This window comes from Aythya marila, assembly GCF_965140915.1.
Source record: "Aythya marila genome assembly, chromosome: 14".
NCBI classification, from domain to species: domain Eukaryota; kingdom Metazoa; phylum Chordata; class Aves; order Anseriformes; family Anatidae; genus Aythya; species Aythya marila.
This window is the reverse complement of record NC_139055.1, coordinates 19943448-19969787: the sequence shown is the minus strand read 5'-3', so window position 1 is coordinate 19969787 and position 26340 is coordinate 19943448. Positions and strand designations below refer to the sequence as shown.

Below are 26340 nucleotides of genomic sequence, written 5' to 3'. Positions count from 1 at the left end.
AAATATCCACAAGCATAAGAAGAAATCAAGGGTAGAGAAAAAAGATACTACGTAAGCTTAGTAGCAAAGAACAAAAAGTCATACCTGCAATTCATAAATCTATAACCTATTCTAATAACAGGCAGAGATTTCAATTAATATTTCCCCAAACATTTATTAAAACATTTGTCTAACAATGACACCATATACTTGTACTCAGTTATGCTTGGAACACCAATATCAATAAGCAAGATTCAAAACTTAGCCTTTGATGCCGCCTTTTTGTCTTGTCAGCTACAACAGTCTCCAGAAAATTGATACAGCCAGAACAAATACAATATAACGAGCTGTTGTGAAGGCTCAACAGAAGGGGTTCAGCTGTTCTGAACCCCAAGAGAAGTGCTGAGTTGACAGATTCATGACCCTTATGCCAGAGAGGGGGACTTGGCTGGGAAAGCTGTTTCTATTGGAATAACCAAGTGGTCACCTAGTTGCCACCCCGTGGAATGAAAGCACAACTACAAATGAAAAAACTTGTACCATGCTCTGTGAGGAGAAGGAAGGAAAACAACAGGTCCTGTGAAATAGGAAAAGTAAGTGAAAGCAAAAGAGAAAGATATCGAGAATATAATAGATGATTTTCTTTAATATATATATAATATATATATATATTTTTTTTAAACAAGAGAAAATTTCTTAAAAAAGCAAAAAACCAAACAAACAAAAAACAAACAAACAAACAAACTTGAAAGAGTCCAGGTAACAGAGTAAGCACAACACAAGACTCTGATGCCTTACAGTTGCTACATTTAAGTCATTGTACTGCAACATGTAAGCAAACTTTTCACAACTTTACAAAAAATTAATGATGGAATTCAAACATCAGTGCCTTCCCCCAAAACCAAGAAACCAGGCATTAAACACCACAATGCCTTAAAGCACAGGTAAAAAGATAACAATGTCAGGAACAGGTTTTTCCAACATGTACCATTTCCACACTGCCTGCTGGCCATCACATGGAGTGAGCAGTACCAGAGGCAGAAAACTGAACTAGAAGAACCAATTCAGTTTGGCTGGACATCCCCCCCTCTCCCCTCCCCTTTTCCAGAGTAATGGCCTTAGATCACCATAGTGACTCTGCTGATTAGCTACAGTATTCCTGGGGCAAATACAGAAGTAAGAACAGCTGACTTTTACAAAAGTTGGCTTTTAAATTAAACTTGGATTCTATTTATTTCAGGCTCTTCACAATTAGTGAGTGATAACTGCAATGCTATAATTTCCATTCAGTTTCCAGACTCGCCAACAATACCTAGGAAAAAGAGAAAGCTTGAAAAACTCTGATTTGCCTTTGACTAAACTCATATCCAGTACATTTTCCTATAAAAGTTACACTGAGTGTTGCTAGTATAGAGTATTTAAATTATCTCTATGCTGGCATAGAAAGCCACTTGCTACATACAAGATTTAGTCATGAGAGCCCATTCTCGCTTCCTTCAATAATATATTAATATTTATTGTAAACAGTCTTTAAATTGTTACAGCTTTCTCCAATGCTATACAGGCTCTTGGGGTCTGCACTGCTTCAAGGCAATTCATAATACATAGCTGAAACTTAGCACTGGCCTGAAGGCACTACATCATTTAACTCTGATCTTATGATGGAAAAATCAAACAGAAACATACCAAATTTATGTTACATGTTTGACAACGAGAAGTCTTTAACCATGATGTTCTAACCTTTTCCTCTTTCCTACAGTAACTTCCTGATGTCTTTGACCTTTCTTCAGCAGACGAGACCTCTTTCTTAATATCACAAGGAATTGCAGGCAGTCTTGATATGTACCTAGGATTTCTATATATTTCGAGATGGAATATCAAACATCCTATATACCTCCTGCTTCTTCCTGTACAACCCACTGGTGTATAAGCCATTGGGAGCAGTTATGTGGCATCTGCAAACTTGCTGAGGGTACACTCTGCCCCATCATCCAGATCATTAAGGAGGAAATTATTAGAACTGGACCCAGTATTGTCCCTAGGATACTCCACTTGTTACTTGCCTCCAACTAGATTTTGTACCGATTGCCATCCTCTGGGCTTGGTCACTCAGCCAGTTTTCAATCCACCTCACCATCTGCTGATCCAGGTCATTGTACATCAGCTTTTCTATGAGGATCTTAAGGGAGACACTGCCAAAATCCCTCGTATTCATAAGATCCTATGTGGTTAATAAATAAAAAAGTCAGTATTTTCCCTGAAATACTTGCACTATCAGTTAGGTCGTTGTCTTAAAAGAAAAAAGTCTATCAATTCTTCAGAGTACTACCTCTCTCTGTTGCCATGGTCACAAGTTACCATAGTAACCATTAGATTCATCTGTATTTTTAGATTAAAGTTGGTTCTATTTTCACAGAACATAGATCCAATTGATAGAAACAACGCATTCTTACCAGGAAATTCTACAGGAAATACTACAGAATTCGAAGTACAATTTAAGGCAACACTACTGAAATATGCACACACAAAAATTGTTTAATTGCAAAAGCAGCAAAATTAGCCACAAACACTACCATTTACAGGGCTGCTTCATGAAGCTAGAAAATCGTTTGGACAGACATTGAAAAGATTTTAAGGCAATTATTCTCTAATGGTGTTGGCTCACTAAGCCACACTAGAAAATATTTAAATTGAAAAGCCCAGTAAGCTTAAATGGCCTTTTTGAATAGGGGCTAACTGCAGTAATACTTTATATTTCTCCACTAGAGCCCCGTTTGTTGGTTTGTGTTTGTTTTTGAAGTTTTCCTCCTCTCTGTCTTTTTAAGTGAGATGTTCACTCTCAAACAGAGGAAATATAAACATTCAACCAGTCACAATTCACCTATTATCAGACAAGTCTCTGCTCTCTCACTTTCAGTCATTTTTATGTTGTATTATACCCTCTGGTGGACAAAAAGCAATTCACAACTGTGAATTAAGTACCTTTAGATCAGCACTATGCTAACTGGAACTTCGTCGTGAAAATGTTGAATCAGAAACAAGCATTATTATGTAGTCTTTAGTTTGTGCACTTCAAGGAAGGTCTTTCAGCCACCTTTGCCTGGCTAGATCTGACTCAGCTTCTCCACGTTCTCTCATTCAACCAATGTTAGCTCATACATAGCTTGGCATGCCATTTAGATGTGAATTCAAAATAGAAGTTTAATGTATCTCTATGTGACAATCACTACATTTCAGAAGTAATATAAACAGAGGAATCACAAGTGAGGAGTCCATCAGCTCAGTGCTTTCCCCAAAAGACAGCAGCATGAATACAAAATTAGATTTGAGGATCTGTACAGTTTATTTCTAATTTTAGAAAGCCATCAAAAAATTTCAACTTGCTTTCTTTCTGGTAAGTCACTAAGCATCACTTAAGATAAAAACTTAGTTTTCTTAACTATAAAACTTACATAACCTGTAAAATCTGGAACTATGTGAAGCAATTGTAGTATAGGTTATCAAAGAAAGACAATACATACATTGCTGACAATTTTTCCATTTATTAACTGAATCCTGCTATTTTTTGTTGTTTTACTGATTGTAAACTGACTAGTTTAATTCCCTATTGAAAATCCTTGCAGACTTTTGTTATCATTCTTCAGGGTAAGCTGCTACAGTTCTCTTAGTTTTATCTTTACACAATCACTTTTCTGACTTTGTAATATTCCAATAGAATCCTCTATTCCTATGCTTTCCTACTGAGATGTAGCATTAACTCAAGATTCCTGCTAAGGCTTGGCAGCATAGCATCGTGGGTGCAGACGTGCACTGTGAACAGAAGTTTGCTTTACAGCACTCTGCAGCGTTGCCTACACCCCTGCTCCTGAAAGCTCTAAGAATCACTTGACATCAACTAGTGTGAGCAAGAAATTAAAAGTATTCTCTCAGCTAAGTCCTCTCTGATCTCCTTTTGGCTAGACTCCTCTTGTGTTCCACAAAATTTGATCTATTTTTGACATTTTTGCTCTGCTTGCACTGGGAATTTTTGAAAATTTAGAGTTGAAAGCATTTGCATTATAATGAAAACTGGTCTACAATATTCACACACTTAGAAATCAAGTGCACGTACAGGCAAGACACTATTCAAAAAGGTGATATTCAGTAAAATAGTAACTTCATCTGGCAAGATATTGTTAAATAACTAAACATCTATTTGAAAGAGGTGGTTGTACTAGCTTTCATTCACGCATGAAAGCCAGTAATTTGATAGGGAGTAATCATTCTGTTCTTACAGTCCTGACAGCTTTCTCTAGAAAGTTTTAACACAGAATTAAGTTGTGCATCCTTTAGTCTAACTTACCTCCTCTGAAGCGTGTCACCTAGGTAGCAAAAAATCTTTAGTGCTCATTTATGTATTTCTGATACCCATTAACAGGAATATAGATACTACAAACCAGTTACACTTGTCAATTCTTCTACATGGTAAGGCAAAAACCCTCATTACGTTGTACAAGTTAGAAGCAAATAAGATAAAAAAAAAATACATAAGCAAAAGTTCTTTTTACTGTATATTTCACTCCATTTTTCAATGCATTTTGAACACACACAAACACACAATTTGCATGCCAAAGGGGCGTTTCCAACAAAGCTCCAAGAAAAATACTCACCTCCCACTCCTGGCAGTATAGGCATGCTTTAGACCCATCTCCTGTGTGGCAATACAATATTTTGTCCAAACTCTGGATAGTAAGCAGAAAGCTCATCTTCCCCTACTGTTCCCAAAGCAATAAAAATATGTAGAAAGACTGTTGTTGGTTTTTGTTTGTTTTTGTTTGGTTGGATGAATATGTGGAGGGGAGTGTTTCTTTAGAGATAATGAAATTGTCCATCTTGTTTGAACCCATATAGTGTAGGTACCTATACATGGCTTATTTACGTGGAAGTGTCAGGCTAATCTTCTTGGACAAGAAACAAGGTAAATCAGCAGGTTGAATTCTGCTGCAGGTTGACTACTTCATGCTGGTACTAACTTATCTGAACCCAAGCAATTACTCCTACAATACTGCAACGAATCATACTCTGACAGTACTGCCTATGGTTATATGCTTGTCATTCAGCTCAGCTGGCCTCCTGCAAAGACAATGACTAAATTTCCCATCTTTAATGAGTCAGTATAGCAATGCATTTTGACTGTTTCTGCAGATATTTTTGATACAGTCTCAGTTGCATATTATAGAAGCCTCAGGCTCAGTCATTAGGAGTACATTCATTTTTGCAGCCCTCCACTAACGTTACCTCTAATGTTATTTGGTTAAATGCAGAATGCTCCTGTCCAAAGGGTGTGTGGTGCAGTAAGCCTATTTAAAGTGAGAATGTGCTGCAAGAGAAGGCAGATACATCACACTATGCTACTGGTAACAGTTGCTCTTAAAAGTTTTGTTGTTTTTTTTTTTTTGTTGTTGTTTGTTTGTTTGTTTTTTAAATGTCTCCATAGTAGGCAAAATGGAGGTAGTCCTCTGCTTAATAAAAGAAAACATAAGAAATATAGCCAGGTAATGAAAGGATAGGAGCTGAGAAACAGAGCAAGGAGGTAATGGTTTACTTGCAAAGGGGTTATAGAAAATGTTTTAGGAGAAGCAGCATCTTGAAATGTAAATTTACCTGCAACACTGCAGGAAAAACTGTTTGCCACTGTTTCTCTTCATTTCATATTATTTTGATTCCTTGCATTAGCAGTTCTGGCATTGAGCGTTGGGATTCTACAGATAACTGGCATATGAGTGTAACAAAGTCCAGCATTTAGTTCATCCAAAAATGCAGACTTTGTGCGTGCATCCAACTTCACAGATTTATCTGTCCCCTGGAGCTCCCTGCTGGTGCTTCCTCAGCATAACACATCTATTAGAAAATGCTGTGAGACGCCTAGTTCATCAGATCCTCCCCACAGATCAGCTGACCACTGAGGAAAAATTCAAACTTTATTGTTCTGAAGTGATGAAAGGTCCAAGAATAAGTGCATGTAGGTCAAGCCCAGTTTAGAAAGGTAAGACAGAGACAGAAGTTCCGTAAAAGAAAAACCAAGCTCTAATCTGTAGGGTGCAGAGTTCAAGTATAGCTTGAGGCTCAGAAAAAGTCAAGAGTATTTCCTGGACAACTTTGTACTGTACATAGCCCGTTTTCCACCCTACCCTGTCTCACAGGACAAGTTCTTAGCTCCTGTGGAAATTTACTGTCTTCATTTACCATTAAAAGCAATTGTTCTCAAAAGGTACTCTGCACACCTCTTTAGATCTCTTCTGAAGCCTACAGGCTTCAAAACAAAACCTAGAAATAACATAAAACTGAGTTATGTTTACAGTATCTTCTAATAGTGCCAAAATCAAGATGAAAGGTAACCAGGAATCCTTTTTCCTCAGTTAACACTAAAGCACAGCCCCATACAGTACAGCGTATGTATTTATACATATACCAGGTCTTAAACATTACATTCAATAGGCTCCAGACCACACATAACAGGAACTCCTGGGCAACCAGCACTAGGTAGCCCTGCTTGAGTAGAACAATGGGACCAGATGAGCTGCAGAGATCGTCTTCCAACCTCAAACGTTCTATGAAATCACATAGCTTCAGAATATCTTTCCACACATTTGGCTTTACACGGCAACTCAGAGAGCAGCACAAGATGATTCAGCCTGGTGGCAAGTTACAAATTCATAATGGGTCAAGCAAGGAAGTCTATAATACTGAACAGTTACAAAGAGCAATGTGATTCAGCATCTCCCCAGGAAGTTGCAGAGTCATGTGGCAATACAATGTCCCCATCAGAAAGAAGGCCATTTTTTTTCCCCCTTTTTCCAGATTTGTGTCTTAGGCAATAACCCATACTTTCCAGCATTGCATGCAGTTTTGGAAGACAGATAGGAAAACAGCTCAATTCAACAGCTGTTCTCAAGCATACCTTGCCACTTCACAGTTAACAAACAAGTCTCCTCAACACAATGCTCTGTGCAGCCAGAGAACCAGCAGTGTGTTCTATAATCATTTCACTTTCCTCCTAAGGCACGTATCTCCTGCTGATTAAGATGGCAAAGGAGAAGTAAAACTCAAAAGTATTGATTTCAATACTTTTGAAATTCAATACTTTTGAAATTCAGGGTTCTGTAGAAATCTTTCTGTGTTTCTATTTGTGCCTGGGCATATTAGGAAAGGGGTATAAATGCTTACTGAACACAGTGGGTTCTACTGCTAGGTATGGATTTAGCCATTTGCTTCACTGCACAATCAAGCTCATAGAAAATACTAGATGGAAACTACATTCCAGCATTTCCTGCTGAAAACACAGAACAGCTGATAGAAGCATTTTACCAAAACAGCACATTCAGCATTCTCATTATCAAGAGAATTTCTATGCAAGACCATGCCATCCAAAGCAGAACTACATCTAGGAACTCACTGAGAGATCACATGGGTGGTGGCAGATTTGCAGAGGCTTTGATTAAGCAGAGCAAAATATAACGGTCACATTTGTACTAGAAGAAAATCATGTCCATACTAAGACATTTTCTTGCTCTAGGTAAGTTCTGCTGCCTGACATCATCAGCTTCATATCACCCTTAATGGAGTCCATAACTACTCCAGACTCTCTTATAACAAAAGTCATTTAATTTCCCTGTACAAGAAGTCAGGGCAAGACTGATCCATTCTTACCCACAGGCTAATGACATCAAGCATCAATGCTGAGTAAAAGATACTTAGTACAGGGTCTAGTTCAGGAGAACAAAGGCAAATCAAAATCCCAAAATTGAGTCTTCAGAAATTCTTCTTATGCTTCAAAGCAGGAGGAGTTCCTGCAAATGAACTGATTCTAGAAAGCATTCTGGAAAGTCACTGTATGAAAATTGAGTAATCCAAGACTATCACAGTACACGCACAAAGAAAAGGCAGGAAGATCAGTATAAGGACAGACTAACCCATCCTTGGCCTCCAAATCAAGCCCCTCACAATGAATTAGATAATTAATTTGCTACAGAGATTTTTAGTTTAAAAAAAAAAAAAAAAAAAAAAAAAAAAAGTCCAGAAATGTGGTCACGGAAGTACTTAGTGTATAAAGAAATAAAGAATAATGGTTTTGTCTTGTTCAATACAGTAAAGTCTAGTAAGCAGTTTCTCACAACTGAATCTTTCACATATTCAGCAAAGATTTTTGTTCCTCATGGAGAGAGGAATTTCCATTGGAAACAGGAAGAATTCTTGCTTTGGTACATGCCTTTGCATGTACTAGCAAGACATGTATACAATGATTGTTAATGAACTAAAAAAAATTACAAAACTTTTTTTTTGTTTGTTTTAAACACAAATCTCAAAGTCAGATCAAAGGTTTTCTACTGGATCCTGGGTAAGGACTTGTGGATACTTTAGGACAAGTATTTCTGATATGGTTGGTCAAGATTTAAAATTTTAAAAGCTACAAATAAAAGTAAAAACAACTTAATTTGTTTCCACCCAAAAATGAAATAATTCATAAGTTTGCCACCAAGACAATGGGAAACAATACAAATTTCAGTCCCAGTCTTAAACATTATAAAGTTTTGAAGTATGACTCTTTAGGACAGAAATATTTGTGAAATCTTACTTGCAGTAGGGCTTCTATACATTGTCAACAAAATACTCAGCTTTGTGAAAAACCCACTGCAATGCTGTCAGAACTGTAATAGCAAGAGACATGAGAAAACATGAGTGTCTGCACCTAGAGCTGTAGTTTCAGTAAAGATTAAAACCACCAAGTATTCATTCCAACAGTCATGTCCATAAGGGTACTCCCGCACTAAAAGTTTCCACAACAAGAACTCTACTTGTTTCGCATGGGTGTGCATACAAGGGATCTCCCCTTACCAATACTCAATGGATTAGAATCTATGGCATGCATGAAAATTTCCTCTGCAGTTTCACTCCCACAATACATATTCCACATACAATGTGCTTCTGTCCCAAATGTTGCATATTGCTCAGGTCTCAGGGCATTGATAAACAAGGCTAATGGTCACACAGAGAAAATATGTGCAAGGGCTGGAGTAGGACAAAGCAAGAAGATTGATAAAGTACAATAGTGTTCACTGGTCCCTGCAATTTATAATCCATAAATGTAATCCTAGAACTAGTGAAGTTCGTACATCAGGCTCAGTTCCTGTGCCCTGAGGAATGGATCTCCTAAAGCTAAGAGACAAGGGCTTCTGAAATTCTCAAGTACACTTGCAGACTAATGAACCAGATTTTCCCCAGAAATCTTCTAGAATGAAAGAATTTGTCTGTATTAAAAAGCACCATGATGACATGGAGTTACACAATTAAATGGCAAAGTAACGCTCTCCCTGCCTTTACCCACTACACAGGACTCCTCTCACTGTCGTGCTATTACAGGAATCAAAGTAAACAACAGAACCTGAAATAAAAAGCAGCTTCAAAAGCAACCAAAATCTTATGGATGAGCAACTTTCCTTCTCAATAGTTACTTCCGCTGGATATCTCTATCTACTCTTTCACATGTGCATATAACAGCACATTTTCTTCATAACTCAGCTTTTCAATTTCCTCAATTAACCTTCCAGAAAAAAATAAAATAAAACCCAATCTCTTCATTTTCCAGTACTAGGAACTAGAATCTGGCACACTCCTCCCATGAGCCAGTCCTTTATGTTCAAAAGCACTCAACAGTCACCTTCTGAAAGGGGAAGGACATAACAGCTATGGTCCATTTTTAAAAAGGGTGAATTGTTGTGGGCACTTCCAACAACACACAGCTGCAGAAGGATACTCAGAGCAAGATAAGATATTCTAGGGAACCACCCACCTCTGTGGAACTCCATTGTCTAATTATTTTTCCAGCTTCTGTTCAACAGGTGTCTCTAACCCTAGCCTGTTCTCCCAATAAAGATTCTTCGCAACTAGGATTATACAGAGGGAATTCCAAAGCAACAGGTTATGTACAGACATAGTGTTCCCTCCAAGAGAGGAATGAAAAGGAGAAAATTCCTGAGGATTTGTATCCTCTGATCCATGTTCTGAATCCCAGCCTCCCCCTTGCCTTGGAATGAGCTCTACTAAGCAGCATCTGTTATGTACATCAATCTCAGCTCCCTTCCTTTGGAAGAGTTTCCACTCAAAAGTGACAGGCAAATCCTAGGACAGAGATAGGTGCTGGGGAGGGGAGGTCTCCTTAGGATGACTCGCCAGAAGCAAGAGATCCTGCAGCTTTCTTCCTAGGGCGGGCTTTCACACTTTTTACTGGAAGCTGAGGAGAAAGAAATAGAGGCATTTTATGTTAGTTTACTGTAGCACCTAAATGTCAAACAGAAAGAGATAAGGATGCAAAGTGAAAATAGGACAAAACAACTACAACACAATGACCCTATTTCTGTCCCTCATCATTTCAAAGAGGCTATTTAAAAACTCCATTTGTTTTTAGTTAACAAACAAATCACGCTGAGCATATCCTTCAAATAGCAACCTGTAGTGGGTTTACGTGGCAAGGTTTTGGTAGTGGGGGGACCATAGGGGTGGCTTCTGTGAGAAGAATCCAGAAACTGCCCCATGTTAGATAAGGGCCCCGCCACTGGCCAGAGCCGAGCCAATAAGCAATGCTGTTTGTGCCTCTTTGAGAGCATATTTAAGAAAGGGGAAAAAAAAATGCTGCTCAACAGCAGCTGGGAGAGAGAGGAATTAGAAACTGCCTTGCAGACACCAAGGTCAGTGAAGAAAGAGGGCAGAAGGTGCTCCAGGTGCTGGAGCAGAAGTTCCCCTGAAGCCTGGGGAGAGGACCATAGTGGAGCAGGCTGTCCCCCTGCAGCCCATGGTGTACCATGGTGGAGCAGATTTCCATGCTGTAGCCTGTGGAGGAAAACACGGTGGAGCAGGTGGATCTTCTCTGAAGAAGGCTGTGGCCTGTGGAGGACCCCTCCCAGAGCAGTTTCTAGGCTGGACCTGTGGCCTGTGGAGAGGAGCCCACACAGGACTAGGTGACCTGGCAGGAGCTGCCACCCATTGGGGACCCATGTTGGAGCAGTTTGCTCCTGACGGATGGACCCTGTGGTACAGACCCGTATCTGGAGCAGTTTTTGAAGAGCTGCTGCCTGTGGGAAGCCCATGCAGAATCAGTTCAGGAAAGACTGCATTCCGTAGGAGACCCCACATTGGAGCAGGGGAAGAGAGTGAACATGAAGGACTGGCGAAGACAAAGTGCTATAGACTGACCACAACCCTCCTTCCCCCGTTCCCCTGTGCCACTCAGGGAGAGGAGGTGGAAAGAGGGTGGATGGAGGGAAGGTGTTTTTGGTTTCTTTCCTTTGTTTCTCACTTCCCTAGCTTGCTAGTAAAATTTATTGCCTATTACTATCTCCCTCCTCTGAGTCTCTCAACCCTTAAGCCCTTTGCGTCATATATTTCTATATTCACAATAATCAGCATAGAGTCTTTACTGCCTTTTCAGAATTGTGTCACTTAAATTCCTCTCTAGGAAGCTTGGAATAAAATTTTATTCCTCTTGCCTCCCTGCCCCTGTCTACTACACTACAAAAGGAAGAAGGGTCAACACAAAAGTAACTTCAGGGGATTTAAAAGAGATCTAGGCTGATTTTGAACGCATCTTTAGACATACATGTTACAAAGAGTACCTATTCATATACAAAAGTGTCCTGGACGCTGTAAAATCAGATTAACAGTATGAATTAACATGATGCTCTGAGCAAGCACTCTCCTCCAAATTATTTAATGTTTAGCCTGAAAAGCTCTACAATGTGATTTGTTAATACACCACTATATTAAATAAAAATTACATGTAAATAAAATCAGGAGTCCAAGTTGAACCAAGAAAAGAGAATCCCTACTTCTCAAAATGGAGAAGCACTTTATCATTTATAAATCAAACCAGACGAAATGTTGAAGTAAGACTCAAAAACTAGAAGGCACTGTCTCAAAAAGCATATTCTACAAAACACACCAACAGCTGAAAAATATCATTAATCTACCATAGCTCTTGGACACTATGTAATTTATTTTCATGTATAGTTTGTTTTAATATCGAGAATACAGACAATTCATGACAATCTGAATTGCTGTAAATATCTTGGATCAGCACATGGCCATGTGGTGTGGATAAACTCAACAATGACTAGTTATCTCTGGAGCCCCCAGCACAAGAATGATGTTGATCTATTAGAGTGGGTCCAAAGGAGTGCCACAAAGCTGATCAGATGTCTGAAGCACCTCTCCTACCAAGAAAGGCTGAGAGAGCTAGGACTGTTCAGCCTACAGAAGAGAAGGTTCCAGGGTAACCTCATTGCAACCTTTCAGTACTTAACGTGGATTTATAAAAGTCCACAAATGGAGAGCGACTCTTTGCTCAATCAGATAATGACAGGACGAGGGGGGATGGTTTTAAACTAAAAGAGGGAAGATTTAGATTAGAGGGTAGCAGGAAATTCTTCACTCAGAGGGTGGTGAGGCACTGGAACAGGTTGCCCAGAGAAGCTGTGGATGCCCCATCCCTGGAGGTGTTCAAGACCAGGTTGGATGGGGCCCTGAGCAATCTGATCTAGTGGGTGGCATCCCTGCCTATGGCAGGGGGGTTGGAACTAGATGATCTTTGAGGTCCCTTCCAATCCAAGCCATTCTGTGATTCTATGATCTAAACCTCAAGATGATGAAAACCTACAGAGGAGAAGAAAGGAGAACGTGCAGATAAATTTCTTCAAATCTAACATGCAGAACAGTAGAAAGGCTTAAGAGGGAACAGAACAGCTGAATTTTAGATGAGGAGAAAGTTGCTGTTACAGGGATAAAGGTCACATAAATGTTATATACTGTATATATAATATATACATATATATAGTATTATATACTGTAACAGACAAGAGGGAGAATCATAGAATCATTAAGGTTAGACCTCCAAGATCATCTGGTCCAACCATCCAAAGGATTGGAGGGTAGAGCCAACAGTAGACATTAAAAATACCTAATGCCCCCACCCTTAAACACAAACCTAAATGAAAGCAAAGCTAGGACATGGCTTATGACAGAGGCTTACAGACAAAAACACAAAAGCAAGAGACCAGTATAGCATATAGACAGCAAGTCCTTTGATATAGGACTCCAGCAGTAAACGGTCCAACAACATTTACATAAACAGCTTTTAAACACACAAAATACGAAGCCAGAGCCTTCTGACAAAATTCACAAATCAGTACCTGTGCTGGAAATAACTTACACACCAGCTTACCTCAGCTTTTGTCATCTTCTTGGTAGCTTTGAGGCTTTGAGTACGTTTTGGCAGTTTGTCTCCTGCATCTTCATCTGATGGGTCTGTTCTGGTTTCTGTCAAGGTTCCATTAGACCTCTGTGCCAAACTGCTCTCCTCTCCTGAGGAGTAACAGGAAGCTAAGGAGTAAGAAAGTTTTTTCAAATACTTTTGAAAAGACACATCTAGATCTAAAATGTTCCATCCTTAAGGGCCACATAGAAGGGAGACATCAACAGTATTTACGCATAATCCAAGAAATCCATATGTTAGTATATGGGAAAGGACTGGGAAAACAATACAACTTCTCCCTGATAATTTGCAATCTTGTAGTCCTTCTGAGACCCCTGCATGAAGCCCAGGGAACCCTTCCTCGCCTGCTGGGTAACCATGCAAGGCCTCAAACAGTGGCCCAGCAGGGGTGTTCTGTACCTGAATCCTCAATGGTTTCAAGGAGACTTGCTCCAGGGGGTTGCAGCTGTGGCTCATGGCTTCGCAAATGGACGGTATCTTCATCCCGGATAAGAGTGAGATCCTGCATGCTGAAACTTCGTAGCTTCTCAGACAAAACTCCTTGGCCCTAAGAGGACATAAGAATTATGGTGACGGACACTTCACGCTCACCCAGATCATCCCACATGGGATCATTCAGAAGACAGAAGGTGCCCCATTCCTCACTAGGGTACTCTATAAAAAATAAAAATAAAAAAGCAACACCCACCACAGAGAGAAGGGAAAAAAGAAAAGTATGCTCCCAAGACCAACACAAAAGAGGCTAGAGCAAAACCCATTCTCCCTTCACTTTCCATAAATCAAAGGATTAACTACAAACAAACTGAAGGAAAGGTAAAGTATATCATTCTGAACAGGCACCAGCATCCCTAACAGACCCATATCACTAATTGCTGGTACACAAAACTAAACTATTGGGGAATTCCTGAATGTTACAGAAGGTTAGATTGTGTTTGTAGTGCACAGGTGTTGCATTACCTTTGCAGCTGCAGTAACTGCTGCATTGGCAGCCAGGTTTAACCCTCTCTTGCCAACTCGCATCATGGTTTCATAGCTCTTGTCACGAGCCTGAGTAATGTATTCATCAATTTCCTAGAAAGGCAGTGTGGAACACAGCATTTAGCTTCTAGTTACAAACATGCTCAAAATCTCCCCCACTATCACCTTTAAAACCCATAGCTCATAAGGACACCTTTTTTTCCAGGCTGTCAGCACAAGCTGTGCTGCATTTTCTCTGCTACTTAGAGAATGCTTGCAAATGCAACCTTAAATTAAAGAATGTTTTCTCCAAATTGCAACAATTGAAATGAAGCAGTTGCTTATACTGAGAATGTGAAAAACACAGCCTGACTACAGAACGTGCTGCTACTATCATGATTCAAAGAACTTAATTACTGATAGTGACAATAAAGGCTAAAGATACTGAGTTAAGCAAACATACTAAGCATTAGGCAAGATAGTGGCTACATTACAGTCTGTGGTCGGCTGTACACAGCCCTCGTTGTCAGAGACATTATCATTCTATACCCACTAATGTCAGCACAATCATGATTCATGCATTTTAATTTTCATTGTAGCATAACTGAATCAGAATTCAGTCAACTTCCAGACAGATCAGTCTCTTCCAACAATAAGTGAGTACCTTCTCCTTATTGGAGAGCGTTGGGTGCACAAACTTCCTGTAGAGGACACTGGAGCCCTTGGTGTAAGGGGAGAGCAGCCAAATCACAAATGCGATTTTCAACTCAAAATAAAAAGGAAACCTGAGAGAAAGAGAGAAGGAGAGAGAGAGAGAAAGAGAGAGAGAGAAAGAGAACGAGAACTAGAATCAAGATCAGCACAGAGACAGAGATAACCATTAGAGAGCAGCACAGGCAAAAAGAGTAAAGAGAAGGTAAGGACTCAGAAACATAAACGAATCAATATATCAGGTCAGAATAGCACAATCCTCTCTGGAATCCTAGAACATACCTTCTTTGAGTCTCATTTAGTCTTTCATCCATAGCCATGAAAACTCCATAAACAGGGCATCTCTCAGCCCTGCAAACACACCAAATTAAAATCTGACAGCTACTCTCACCATTCTTAAGTTTGTTCAAAGACTATCCACTGGATAATAACATTACAGCCATTTCCCTCTCTTTTTCCAAAGTTTTCAATTAAATATCTCAAGAGAGCTCTCAAGTTGCTGCTAAGGCTGATAGCTAAGAGCAGGCAGCATGCAAGTCTTTCATTGCTATCCCTTACACAGTGAAGTCTCTGGGAAGGGAGAGTAGTAGAGACTCCAATAAGCAAATGTAAACTTTCTGATGCCTGTTAGTACTTAGAGACTTCTGTTTTCAGTGGTTCACTTTTAAGTAGGTGAATGAGCCAAAGCTCCTGTACTTTTTAGATCCTGACTCTTCAATTTTATTTTCAGGAATAGGCAAAATAGCTGAGCACTTATGTAAGGTACACGCAACAATTTCATGTTTCTTTAAAAGATGCAACTCTGACTAGACTGTATTCTTTCAGAGATGCGTGCAAATCACAAACATTAAAGCAATGAAGAAACTGACCAAAAATTAAAGCATAGAAGAAACCCTGTTCTAATGGAACAGCTAAAGACACATAATGACAATTTGTCATTGCTGAAGGCCTCCATTTGATTATTGCCAAGTGTGACACAGCTCTGAGAGAATTAAAATCTGTTTTACCCCAACCCAACCCACATCCAGCAGTTGAAGACATTTTCATCATGCAAAACACCACTCAGAGCAGAGATGTATTTGATCTGCTCCTCTGTACAACGGGCTTGCAAAGCAAAACAGGTCATAGAATTATAGAATATTCAAGTTGGAAGAGACTCACAAGAATCATAAAGTCCAACTCCTGGGTCCCTAAAGGACCACACAATAAATAAAGAAATAGATAATGCGTCTGAGAGTGTTGTCCAAACACTTCCTGATCTCTGACAGGCTCGGTGCCATGACCACTTCCCTAGGGAGCCTCATTCCAGTGCCTAACCACCCTCTCAATGAAGAACATTTTCCTGATATCCAGCCTGAACCTCCCCTGGTCCTTTACCATCTTTTTAAAATGTCTTTTAGATCATCATTTCTCAAACCTCTTTACCTAATAGCTTGTCAAAAATATATGCTATGAATGGATGAAGACCCTCTGACAGAGCCTGTGTACCTACATGTATCTTAACTGTCTGAAAGCACAGAATATGAACCAGTTTAGACAGCAGCTTAGACCTACAGTGTCTATAAACCCATAGACTCTCCATGGGCATAAAAACTCCTAAATGAGAGAGCTTATCCTTAGGAACCTACATGACCTTAAAAACATTAAAAAAAAAACAAACAAACAAAAAACCCACGCACCAGCATGGTACTCACCAAGAAAGAACAATGTCTGTGAGTGTTTCTGCAGTGGTGAAAAAGGCAAACACAATCCAGTACATCATCCACTTCACCTGCAAAAGAGCAGTCACTCAGTAGACATCCATCAGAAACAAGAAAAATAGCAAAACAGCTTCTCAAAAATGACTCATCATTTTCACACACTGAGATGAAGTCAGCAAAAAGAAGGCATAGATAATCAGCATTAGAGAGGGTCACATATGAAATGTTACATTATAGTTTAGGGAAATATGTAAGATTAATATACTCTAAATATATAAATATAGCAATCATCAGCTCAATGTCCGGGTGGAGACCAGTGATGAGTGGTGTCCCTCAGGGGTGTGTACCGGGACTAGTATTATTTAACACCTTTGTCAGCAAACATGAACAGTGCGATTGAGTGCACCCTTTGTGAGTTTGCGTATGACACCATGGTGAGTGGCGCTGTTGACATGCTGGAAGGAAGGGCCGCGATCCAGAGGAACCTGGGCAGGCTTGAGAGGTGGGCCTGTGCAAACAAGACAAAGTTCAAGAAGGCCAAATGCAAGGTTCTGCACTTGGGTCAGGGCTACCCCAAACATGAATACATGCCAGACAATGAGTGGATTGAGAGCAGTGTTGCGGAGAAGGATTTAAGGGTACTGGTGGATGAAAAACTGAGTATGAGTCGGCAGTATGCACCTGCAGCCCAGAAAGCCAACCACCTGAGCTGCATCAAAAGAAGCATGACCAGTGGGTTGAGGGAGGTGATTATCCCTCGCTTGTGAGACACTACCACGTTCAGCTCTGGGGTGACCAGCACAAGGACATAGACCTGTCAGCGTGGGTCCAGGGGAGGGCCACAAAAACGATCAAGGGGCTGGAGCACCTCTCCTACAAAGACACGCTGAGGGAGGTGGGGTTGTTGTCTGGAGAAGAAAAGCCTCTGGGGAGACCTTATAAGCAGCCTTCCAGTACCTAAAAGGGGCCCACAGGAAAGATTCTTTATCAGGGAGTGCTGTGATGGGAAGGACAAGGGGTAATGACTTTAAGCTAAAAGAGGGTAGGTTTAGATTAGGTGTTAGGAGAAAAGTCTTCACTCAGAAGGTGGTGAGGCATTGGAACAGGTTGCCCAGAGAAGCTGTGGATGCCCCATCCCTGGAGGTGTTCAAGGCCAGGTTGGATGGGGCCCTGGGCAAACTGATCTAGTGTGTGCCACCCCTGCCTATGGAAGGCGGTTGGAACTAGGTGAACTTTGAGGTCCCTTTCAAAATCATAGAACGATTTGGGTTGGATGGATTGGTTGTATGTCTGTCCTGTAACAAAATCATGACACAACAATAGCGTTATAGTCCCAAATAAACTAACTGTCTAAAACCAGTAAGTAGTTCACTTTGAGTATAGTTATATTCTTTAATATATAATGAGTATGCTAATAAATACATGTGCACTTAATTAGTTTCAACTGTAGCCCTACTTTTTCTTCATTTTAAATGTTATCTTGGGGGCAGGAGAAGAACTACAGATGTAGTATTTTGCTCTAACTTATTAAGGTGAATTAGAAGCATAGGATCACTTAGGTTGGAAAAGACCTCTAGGATCATCTAGCCCAACCTTCAACCTAGCACAGCCAAGTCCACCATTAAACCATGTCACTAAACTCTACATCTACACATTTTTTGAAGACCTCCTTCAACTCAACTACTTCCCTGGCTATTCTTAGTCTTCATCAATGCTCTCAGAAATTCCTTCAGCATTTCTCTTTTCTTTTTAAGGAAAGACCCAGTAAGAGAGGCAAGAAAGCAAAGAACATAACATATAAACGCATCTTCTTGTTTAGGCTCTTGAATGCAGTTTACAAACTGTACTTTGTGCTATTATGGCACACCTATATACCTAAACCCTATCTCCCAACTTCCATCTTTTCTATGGAGCAGTAAACGTCTTGTTTCCTTTGAAAAAGAGTAATTACACCTTTCCCTCTCTCTCCCCATCTCTGTCATTTTTGTAGCAAGTCTGCCAGCTACAGACCAACCAACATTATTATGTAAGAGGAATCAGTCAAATTATGAAAACCGCTACCCAAACATTTCCATTAATAATAGGGCCAACATAAATGAAATTGACTGTTTTCTGTGCCATCAAGAAGTAAAAATAAAGTAGGAAATAAATGGAAACAAGAGGTCACCTTTGCTAAAAGCAACTTAACACTCAGTGTCATCAAGAATGAGAAAAGGAATAATTTGAACCACGGAAATCTCACATATTAAAACCACACGTTAACACACATACTAAAGTTATGTGAACAGGTAAGCGAGGGTCTTACTATAGCAAATAGTGTTGTAAAAGCAGATATTTCCCCAACTTGTACGTGATGGAAAATAATATGATCTGTTCTTGAAAGACCCTCCAGAACTTTCCAAAAAGGCTTAAAAGGAAAAGAAATGCTGCCTCAAACCCTGAAACAATAGCCAGCTTTTAAAAAGGTGATTAGTGCTTCAAATATTTTCCATTTTATTGTGCAACTTTTCACAACAGAAAGTAGCAAAACATGAATTTTATGGTTCCCCTCTCCTCCTCCCTATAATCATCAATTCAGACAGCACAGGTGTTATTGACTTGAGTTCTAAAGCAACTCTATGAAATTAATGATCAACTCTTTGATGCAGCAACATAATCAGCTCTTGTACAAAAACAATTGTGAATAATGACAAATCAAAGGTGGCAAATGGGGATCCAAGTGGGTGAGAGATTTCAGAGACTCTCTGTACCAATAAATCTTACTTCAGTATTATGCAAAATTAAGGCAATCATAACAAAAGTAAGCATTAAATACATAGATATATACAACATAATACAGAATTATTTTTTTATGAGGAAAAAATAACTGTAGCAGAAGTCTTTGACTGTTTCCATTAGCTCTCACTATAGTGGTTGGCTAATGGTAATGGAGTTTTTACTAAGTTTCCAACAAGCCTACATAAACATTCAAAAAAACTGAATTGCTGAAGATAAAAGGTAAAGGCACTTGAGGACTAACAACTAGTCCAAAGGGAGGAAATGAAGTGTAAAAATAAATGGTCACTTTTCAGAATGAAAAGAATGTCACAAATATTCTCGTTACATAAATTAGTTCACAACGCTTGAGTGGTCACAGTAGACAGCCTGATGAAACTAAGTTCCGCCCCATCAGAGTTTTTCAGTAGTAACACAATGTTCAGGAGTATTAGAAAAGGAAGAGAGAAGAACAGAAAACATTGTTATGTTACTATTTAAGTGTACTATATGTTCACATCTTCAACACTGGGCATGGGTCTGGCTTGCCCTGTCTCCTTCTGCCATCCGTCATCCTACCCCCTACAGCCAAAGAAAAAAGAAATATAGTTAAGTAAGTGAGAGGGACTCAACTTTTAGCTCTAGAAGTCCCTGAAGTGCAGATTACCAGATGCTAAAAGAGCAGAACACAAGTGGGATGGTGAAGAGGGAAGCATCACTTTTTTTCCCCCCGCTTATAATTTTTGTTATCCACAGATTACTAACCTTCTAAAACTAATCCTGTGCTGTATTTGTTTTTCAATCCATTAAAAAAGAGTCAAGTCTCTGTTGCTCAGCAGTTGATCACCAATTTCAGCTAACTTGCACCAAGAACCTAAATAAACTCTGTAAATGTAAACATATTATTGGAATGTAGATTTGACCAAAGCTGCAGACCACATGTGAAAGGAAAACAGTTACTTTTAAAACAGCCTAAGGTGCTAGAAGCAATTTGTCAGGGCTGCTCGAAGACATAAATCTATATCACAGCATGGCAAAAAAGTGTTTGCACTGTACTCTGATGCCATTTCTGGACTGCTTGTAATATCTTGATCCGTATCAATGCAGTCTGCAATACATCACACTCTCTAGCATATATATACACCTGCAAGATCTTTCTCCCCAACTCGCGTTTGCTCTTAGTAGTACACAGCTGGCTTGAAACTATGGACCACAGCTTTCAAATTTTCCACTGCCTTGTCATATAAGAAGCAGTTTGAATAGATGTTGGCCCCCTTTCCTGAGTTTAACAAAACCATTTTTCCTGTCTTTCTGCTTCTGTCGAGAAATACAAAGCTGTCTAAAGACTACTGATTTGGGCAGTTGGAATCCAGCATCTACATGTTTAATTCTCATGTGGTCCTCTTAAAGAAAAATAATTCACATATAAGATCAGTTTTAGCAGTACGAATATATTTTCTTTAACTAACTCCAGTATTTTAATTGAAGACAAAAAAAAAAAAAAAAAAAAAGGAAATTTTCTATTGCAGCTGTCCAGAACTATCTACTTCAAGAAAACTATATCAATGAAGTATTAAACAAAAGCCAAAAACAGATGTCATTCTTTTCCATATCAGCCCCAGCAGGACTTACAACCAGGTGATTAGTTGACATTCATGTTATGACAACTTTATGATACTCAAGTACCAGACCTCATTTCTTTTTAATCATCAGATTAATAAAGTCCTGCTGCAATTAAGGTGACGTCTACCAACACAAATTCAGATTAGTATGTTTGTATTATGCAAGACACGTTGCATTTCTGTACCTCAACAGCCAACTTACCCTAAGAAAATAAGCATGCTTTTACAGTAAAGCATCTACAAAGTCAAAGGCTCTGTATTTACTGGGCCTTTGAACTCCAGAACAAGCCATGTGTGGTGGCTGTTTTAAAAAAGGAGAGTTTTTGTTTTTAAATCCCTCAAATTCTCAACAACACATTTCAACACATTTTCAAACTGTGAAAAATGGGCCTGCCTTACAGCTAACACAACTTCTGTAACCGGAAAACAATAGTTCCATGACAGACACTTAAGAGCCAAATAAAAATTCCAAGTAAAAACCTGCCTTTGATGCAACAAAGATCATAGAAAACTGGTCTAAAAGAAAACGAGGAGAGAAAACAGCAGCAGTAAGACTACCAGATAATTATGAAGTCACGGGATCATTCAACTACTCAGTTTCTTTTATGCTTTCCTTTTGGTTTTTAACGTTATCATAGTATATAGTATTCCTGACTATACCTCTAATACTCACTTAAAACACTGCATTGATTATCAGTGCCTACTGAACATTCACATTTTGACTTCTCTGCTGAAGGCATGAAAAAAAAAAAAAAAATCAGCCAAGCTAGATGATGTAGTTTTAAAAGCTGTCCACTATGAATAGACTCTACCTCAGCTGCTCTCTCCTTCAAAAACCAATGTGCTGAATTTTAAGCCGGTGCATAGGAAACACCTAAAGCAATTCTAGAGGACCGAAGCAGAATGAGACATATCCTGCAATATTTACTATTGACACGTCATTTTCTAAGCAGCAAACAGAGCCAATTGGATCAAGAGTCGCAGACTGCACCACAAAGAAATACTGGCAAATTATATTCTATTCGGCCATGTTACCTCTCTTCTCTATCTGATTATTCACTGCTCTAAATACACAGAAATTCTTCCCATCCATAAAACAAATAGCTCATCTCCTCTAATCGTCTTAGAACAGTGCTTCTGTAAGAAACCAACACACTGCATCACTGAAAACTATTTGGTGTTTTAAATATGGCAATTGCAACAATGACGTAGGCAGAGAGAGAGAGAGAGAAGGAAATGTTTCCAGGATGGAATGAGAATGAAGTCTTGACCAACAGGAATTGCTGATCACAAGCAAGGTTGATAGGAAAATACAAACCATGCATGATTATTTAGGTTTTTAGAAGAAAACAAAAGCAGTACTGAAAAAGCCGTAAAAGGACACAAAGTAAGAACAAAGTTGGAGAAAAGAACTTGTCCCTGGACTTCCATATGCTTCCAGACCACACTGTTCCTCCTATTTTCCCATCCTCAGCCAATATTTCCTGGAGGGGGAAGAAAAAAACAAAACACAGAAAACCCACGTTTATGGCTCGAAACCTCCCATTTCAGAAAGTGTCCTTCCTCGAAACATCTCCAAAGTCTGTCAGGGCTGCTCTTCAGGCGGCCCGTCCGACCTGACACCGCTGCGGGCCGAGCAGCCCCTGACACTGGGCCAGGGCCAGGACCAGGCCGTGGGCTCGCAGGGAGCCGCGAAGGATGGGGCGACCACCGCGCCCACACGGCGAACCCGTACTCACATATTCCTTCACGTTTTTCGTCTTCACGGCCTTGTAGGAGGAATACGCAGGGTAGAGGGTGCCGAAGATCAGCCTGCAAAAAGCGCAGAACCCTCAGCGCCTCACGGCCCCGCAGCGCCCCGCACGCCGGCTGCCTCCGCCCTGGGCGGCTCCCGCTCCCCCGCCCCCTGCCAAGGCGCTGCTCTCGGGCCGCGGCGGCCAGCGCGGACCCGCCGGGACGCGGCCGCGGGCGACCGCGAGGCAGCGCCCGCCCCGCGGCCCCTCCTCGCCCCGCGGCCGAAACCTGCGGTCCCACCGGGGGCGGCCGCGCCCCGCAGCGGCTCCCCGGAGCGCCCCAGCCCCGAGACGGCCCTGCGCATCCCCCCGCCCCGGCACTCACACCACGAGGCGGGAGATGATCCAGGAGACCATGGCGGCGGCGCCGGGTTCCGCGGCGGCGGGAGCCGACTCTTAACGGGCAGGCTCCTGCAGCAGGCGCAGCCCCGCCCCGGCACTGACAGGGGCGGAGCCGAGGGGCCGCATCGCTCCCCGTGCCGCCGCAGAGACCCCGCCGCCCCGCCCCGCCCCGCCCCGCCGGAAGCGAGCCGAGGCGGCAGCGCCGAGGCAGCCGCAGTGGCTCCCGTGTCTGCCCGCTCCGCTGGAGGGGGCAGCGGCGCTCCCCGGGGGACAGGGCCGAGGGCAGCGCTGCAGGAAAGGGGACCTGCTGGAGAGACGGCAGCAGAGTAACACGCACAGCGTAAGAAGATGACAGAAGCGTGATGACTGAAGGCGATAGGCACTTCAGGAGGCAGTAATAGAGCCGGCGGAAGAAGCCATCTTCCAAAATTAGAAGTTACCTGTTCTAGGAGGCCCTACACAACAGCCATCAAAATGATGCAAATAAATGGGCTACTTAAAATCTTACCAAAACTCTCAGCTTCACCGAAAAATGTCTGTAAAACAATTAACTCACAGATACAGCAGAGGTCGTTATCCTAAGGGATGAAAACTGTTCGTTGTAGTTTCGTGGATAACTCACTGTTGCCTAGTGCCCTCGCTCCTAGGAATCACAGATGAGAGGCCTAGGATTGCTTACCTGTACAAACACATCTGAATGGGGAGACAAGTAAATATTATTCATGTGTATGTTTAAACATACTAGTGTGCCAGAAAACTGAGCAGCAAAAGTTGTTATAGTGACTCAGCAGAGAGTACTGTTAAGAGAATCACCCTTTTCGGTCGTTGCAGGAGTTAGTTAAATGTTTTGCCACCCCTAAGGAAACTAGAGACAAAGACTGATCAGGCTCAATACACAGACCTTTGAATCACACGAAGATGACCATTACACAAGCTGAATTTCAATTTTAAAATATATTAATTTGCTAGAAAGCCTTATGCAGTTCTTTAACTAACAAAAAAGACACCCCCCCTCCCCATCCCCCAACAACATAAACATCAAAACACTAAGGAATGTACTATGGCAAAATCTCATTACTTGCCAAATAGCCTTTCTGAAAAATGAAAGAAAGGGAGCAAGAACTGTGATTTGCTAGGGAACAATTTTCTCACGGATGCATGAGCCTCATTGGTAATGAGCAATGATGAAAAACACACAACATCAGCAACTTTCCATTACATGCAAGAGCTGAAAACAAAACTGTCACTACAGACAGTGACAAAGAACATTTTGTCACAGTCTGCTTTTGGATATGAATGGCCACAATATGATGCATAAGGGACTGCACAATTTACACCACTGATTGCACAATTGACCTACAAATAGGATAAAGGTAATCTGCTCTCACACATCCAAGTAACACAAACCTGCACTTCCCTCATCAGAACAATTGCATTTCTATCCCCACGAGTTTTGTGCCAGGGATCAGGTAGAGAACAGCTCTGTTACTTGAATAATACGCTCATGTTCAGGTGAGTGAAAGATGCAAATGGAGAAAATTCAGAGACTTGTTGAGTACAATGTATGAAAAGACTGTGAGTGCTGAGTAACTGCAGCATGGGTATGTGACACACAAAGAAAACGTGCCTTAGTGTTCTGAACTGTTTAATGTGCCAAGGAATAGCAGGAACATTTTCAATAAGAGGTATAAATAGTGATAAGAACAACAAAATATGAACATCAACATTAGCAAAGCAGGTGGTCTTGTGAATGTCTTAAGCAAGAGTCCATTATAAAGTGGCAAATTAAGCTTTAGAACAACTCCAGGAAAAGTATTTTAAGCTAGCAATTTACATGTATAGTTAGCAACAAGGAGCTCTATTTCTTTCCATATCATGAAGAAGAATGAGAAATTAATTACCTTCTCACAAGGAGAAGCTGCTGGTACTGAAAAGCTATTTTTGTAACAAAAGACTGCTGTAGGTCAAACTGAAATAGAATGATTTATTATTAAGTTATTAGTAATGTTGCATAGTGTTGTGTAACTAAGATTGTAAGACTTATCCAGGAAAGCAATTCATTGATTGCTTTCAAATTAAGGCTGTGTATTTTCTACCACCAGATACACTATTGCTGAAGTAACTGATCATAGAATCATAGAATCATAGAATATCCTGAGTTGGAAGGGACCCTTAAGGATCATCAAGTCCAACTCTTGACACCGCACAGGTCTACCCAAAAGTTCAGACCATGTGACTAAGTGCACAGTCCAATCTCTTCTTAAATTCAGACAGGCTCGGTGCAGTGACCACTTCCCTGGGGAGCCTGTTCCAGTGTGCAACCACCCTCTCTGTGAAGAACCCCCTCCTGACGTCAAGCCTAAATTTCCCCTGCCTCAGCTTAACCCCGTTCCCGCGGGTCCTGTCACTAGTGTTAATGGAGAAAAGGTCTCCTGCCTCTCGACACCCCCTTACGAGGAAGTTGTAGACTGTGATGAGGTCTCCCCTCAGCCTCCTCTTCTCCAGGCTGAACAGGCCCAGTGACCTCAGCCGTTCTTCGTACGTCTTCCCCTCAAGGCCTTTCACCATCTTCGTAGCCCTCCTCTGGACACTCTCCAACAGTTTCATGTCCTTTCATGTCCTGATGACAAATGTGTGTTCTACAAATGTTTAAAATGGTCGAATAACAATCCATTTTATGGCCTAAACAGTGAGGCAAGGGAATCATATCTTCCTTGACTAGAGAAACTTGAGCAAAGCTACATTTACACCAATGCCAGGTCAGATGTGGAGATCCTACCAAAACTGAGGTTCAGGCAGAAGCTGCTCTAATGAACAGAAATGACAATTACTCAGTGCTGAAGAACACAGTAGCTCTGGAAAAAAAATAGCACAATAAATAATGGTCTTAGGAAGAAAGGTGAAGTGGAAGATCTCAATAGAAGCCCCACCTCTGAAATTTAAAGGTGCACTTTGTAATGTAAGAGTATCAAACCTTGAAAGGACTAAGGAAAACAGAGACAAAGTGTAAATTGACAATGTAAACTGACATCGTAGAAGTAAGGCCCTAGAACTGGATAAGATTATTCTGAGAACATTTCCTTTTCTCACCTGTTTTGCTTTGTGATTGGAAGCCATTTAGTTTAGAAGAGACCTTCATACTGAAAGCAGCTTTATTTTATTAATTCTACATCTTGAAA

At 40.8% G+C, this 26340-nt stretch overlaps 1 protein-coding gene across 7 annotated transcripts; it reads right to left on the bottom strand.

Moving 5' to 3' along the window:
* Window positions 1–1106: 1106 nt before the first annotated feature.
* REEP2 (receptor accessory protein 2) lies at window positions 1107–23278 on the bottom strand. Of its 7 annotated transcripts, XR_014318479.1 has the most exons (10): window positions 23145–23278; window positions 22766–22838; window positions 16645–16721; window positions 15233–15301; window positions 14904–15024; window positions 14240–14353; window positions 13682–13829; window positions 13232–13389; window positions 9809–10249; window positions 1107–2200 (listed from the first exon to the last, which is right to left on the bottom strand). XR_014318479.1 is itself a non-coding variant. In XM_082771724.1 (9 exons), the coding sequence occupies exons 1-9, from the start codon at window positions 23174–23176 to the stop codon at window positions 10175–10177; spliced, it is 867 nt and encodes a 288-aa protein (XP_082627850.1). In that variant the 5' UTR covers window positions 23177–23278; the 3' UTR covers window positions 1107–10174. The 7 variants fall into 7 exon arrangements, 6 of the variants coding, with proteins under 6 accessions (XP_082627850.1, XP_082627851.1, XP_082627853.1 ...); XM_082771724.1 differs by having other exon boundaries at window positions 1107–10249; XM_082771725.1 differs by having other exon boundaries at window positions 1107–10249; window positions 13232–13371.
* Between the last annotated feature and the right edge of the window lie 3062 nt (window positions 23279–26340).

Bases quoted from the DNA above. Each gene is read 5' to 3' on its own strand.
- REEP2 (XM_082771724.1), bottom strand. From the start codon at position 23,176: ATGGTCTCCTGGATCATCTCCCGCCTCGTGGT. The intron at 22,839-23,144 runs GTGAGTGCCGGG...CGCTTTTTGCAG, and splicing joins ATCATCTCCCGCCTCGTGGT to GCTGATCTTCGGCACCCTCT. The intron at 10,250-13,231 runs GTAAGCTGGTGT...CTTTCTCCTCAG, and splicing joins AGAAGATGACAAAAGCTGAG to CTTCCAGTAAAAAGTGTGAA.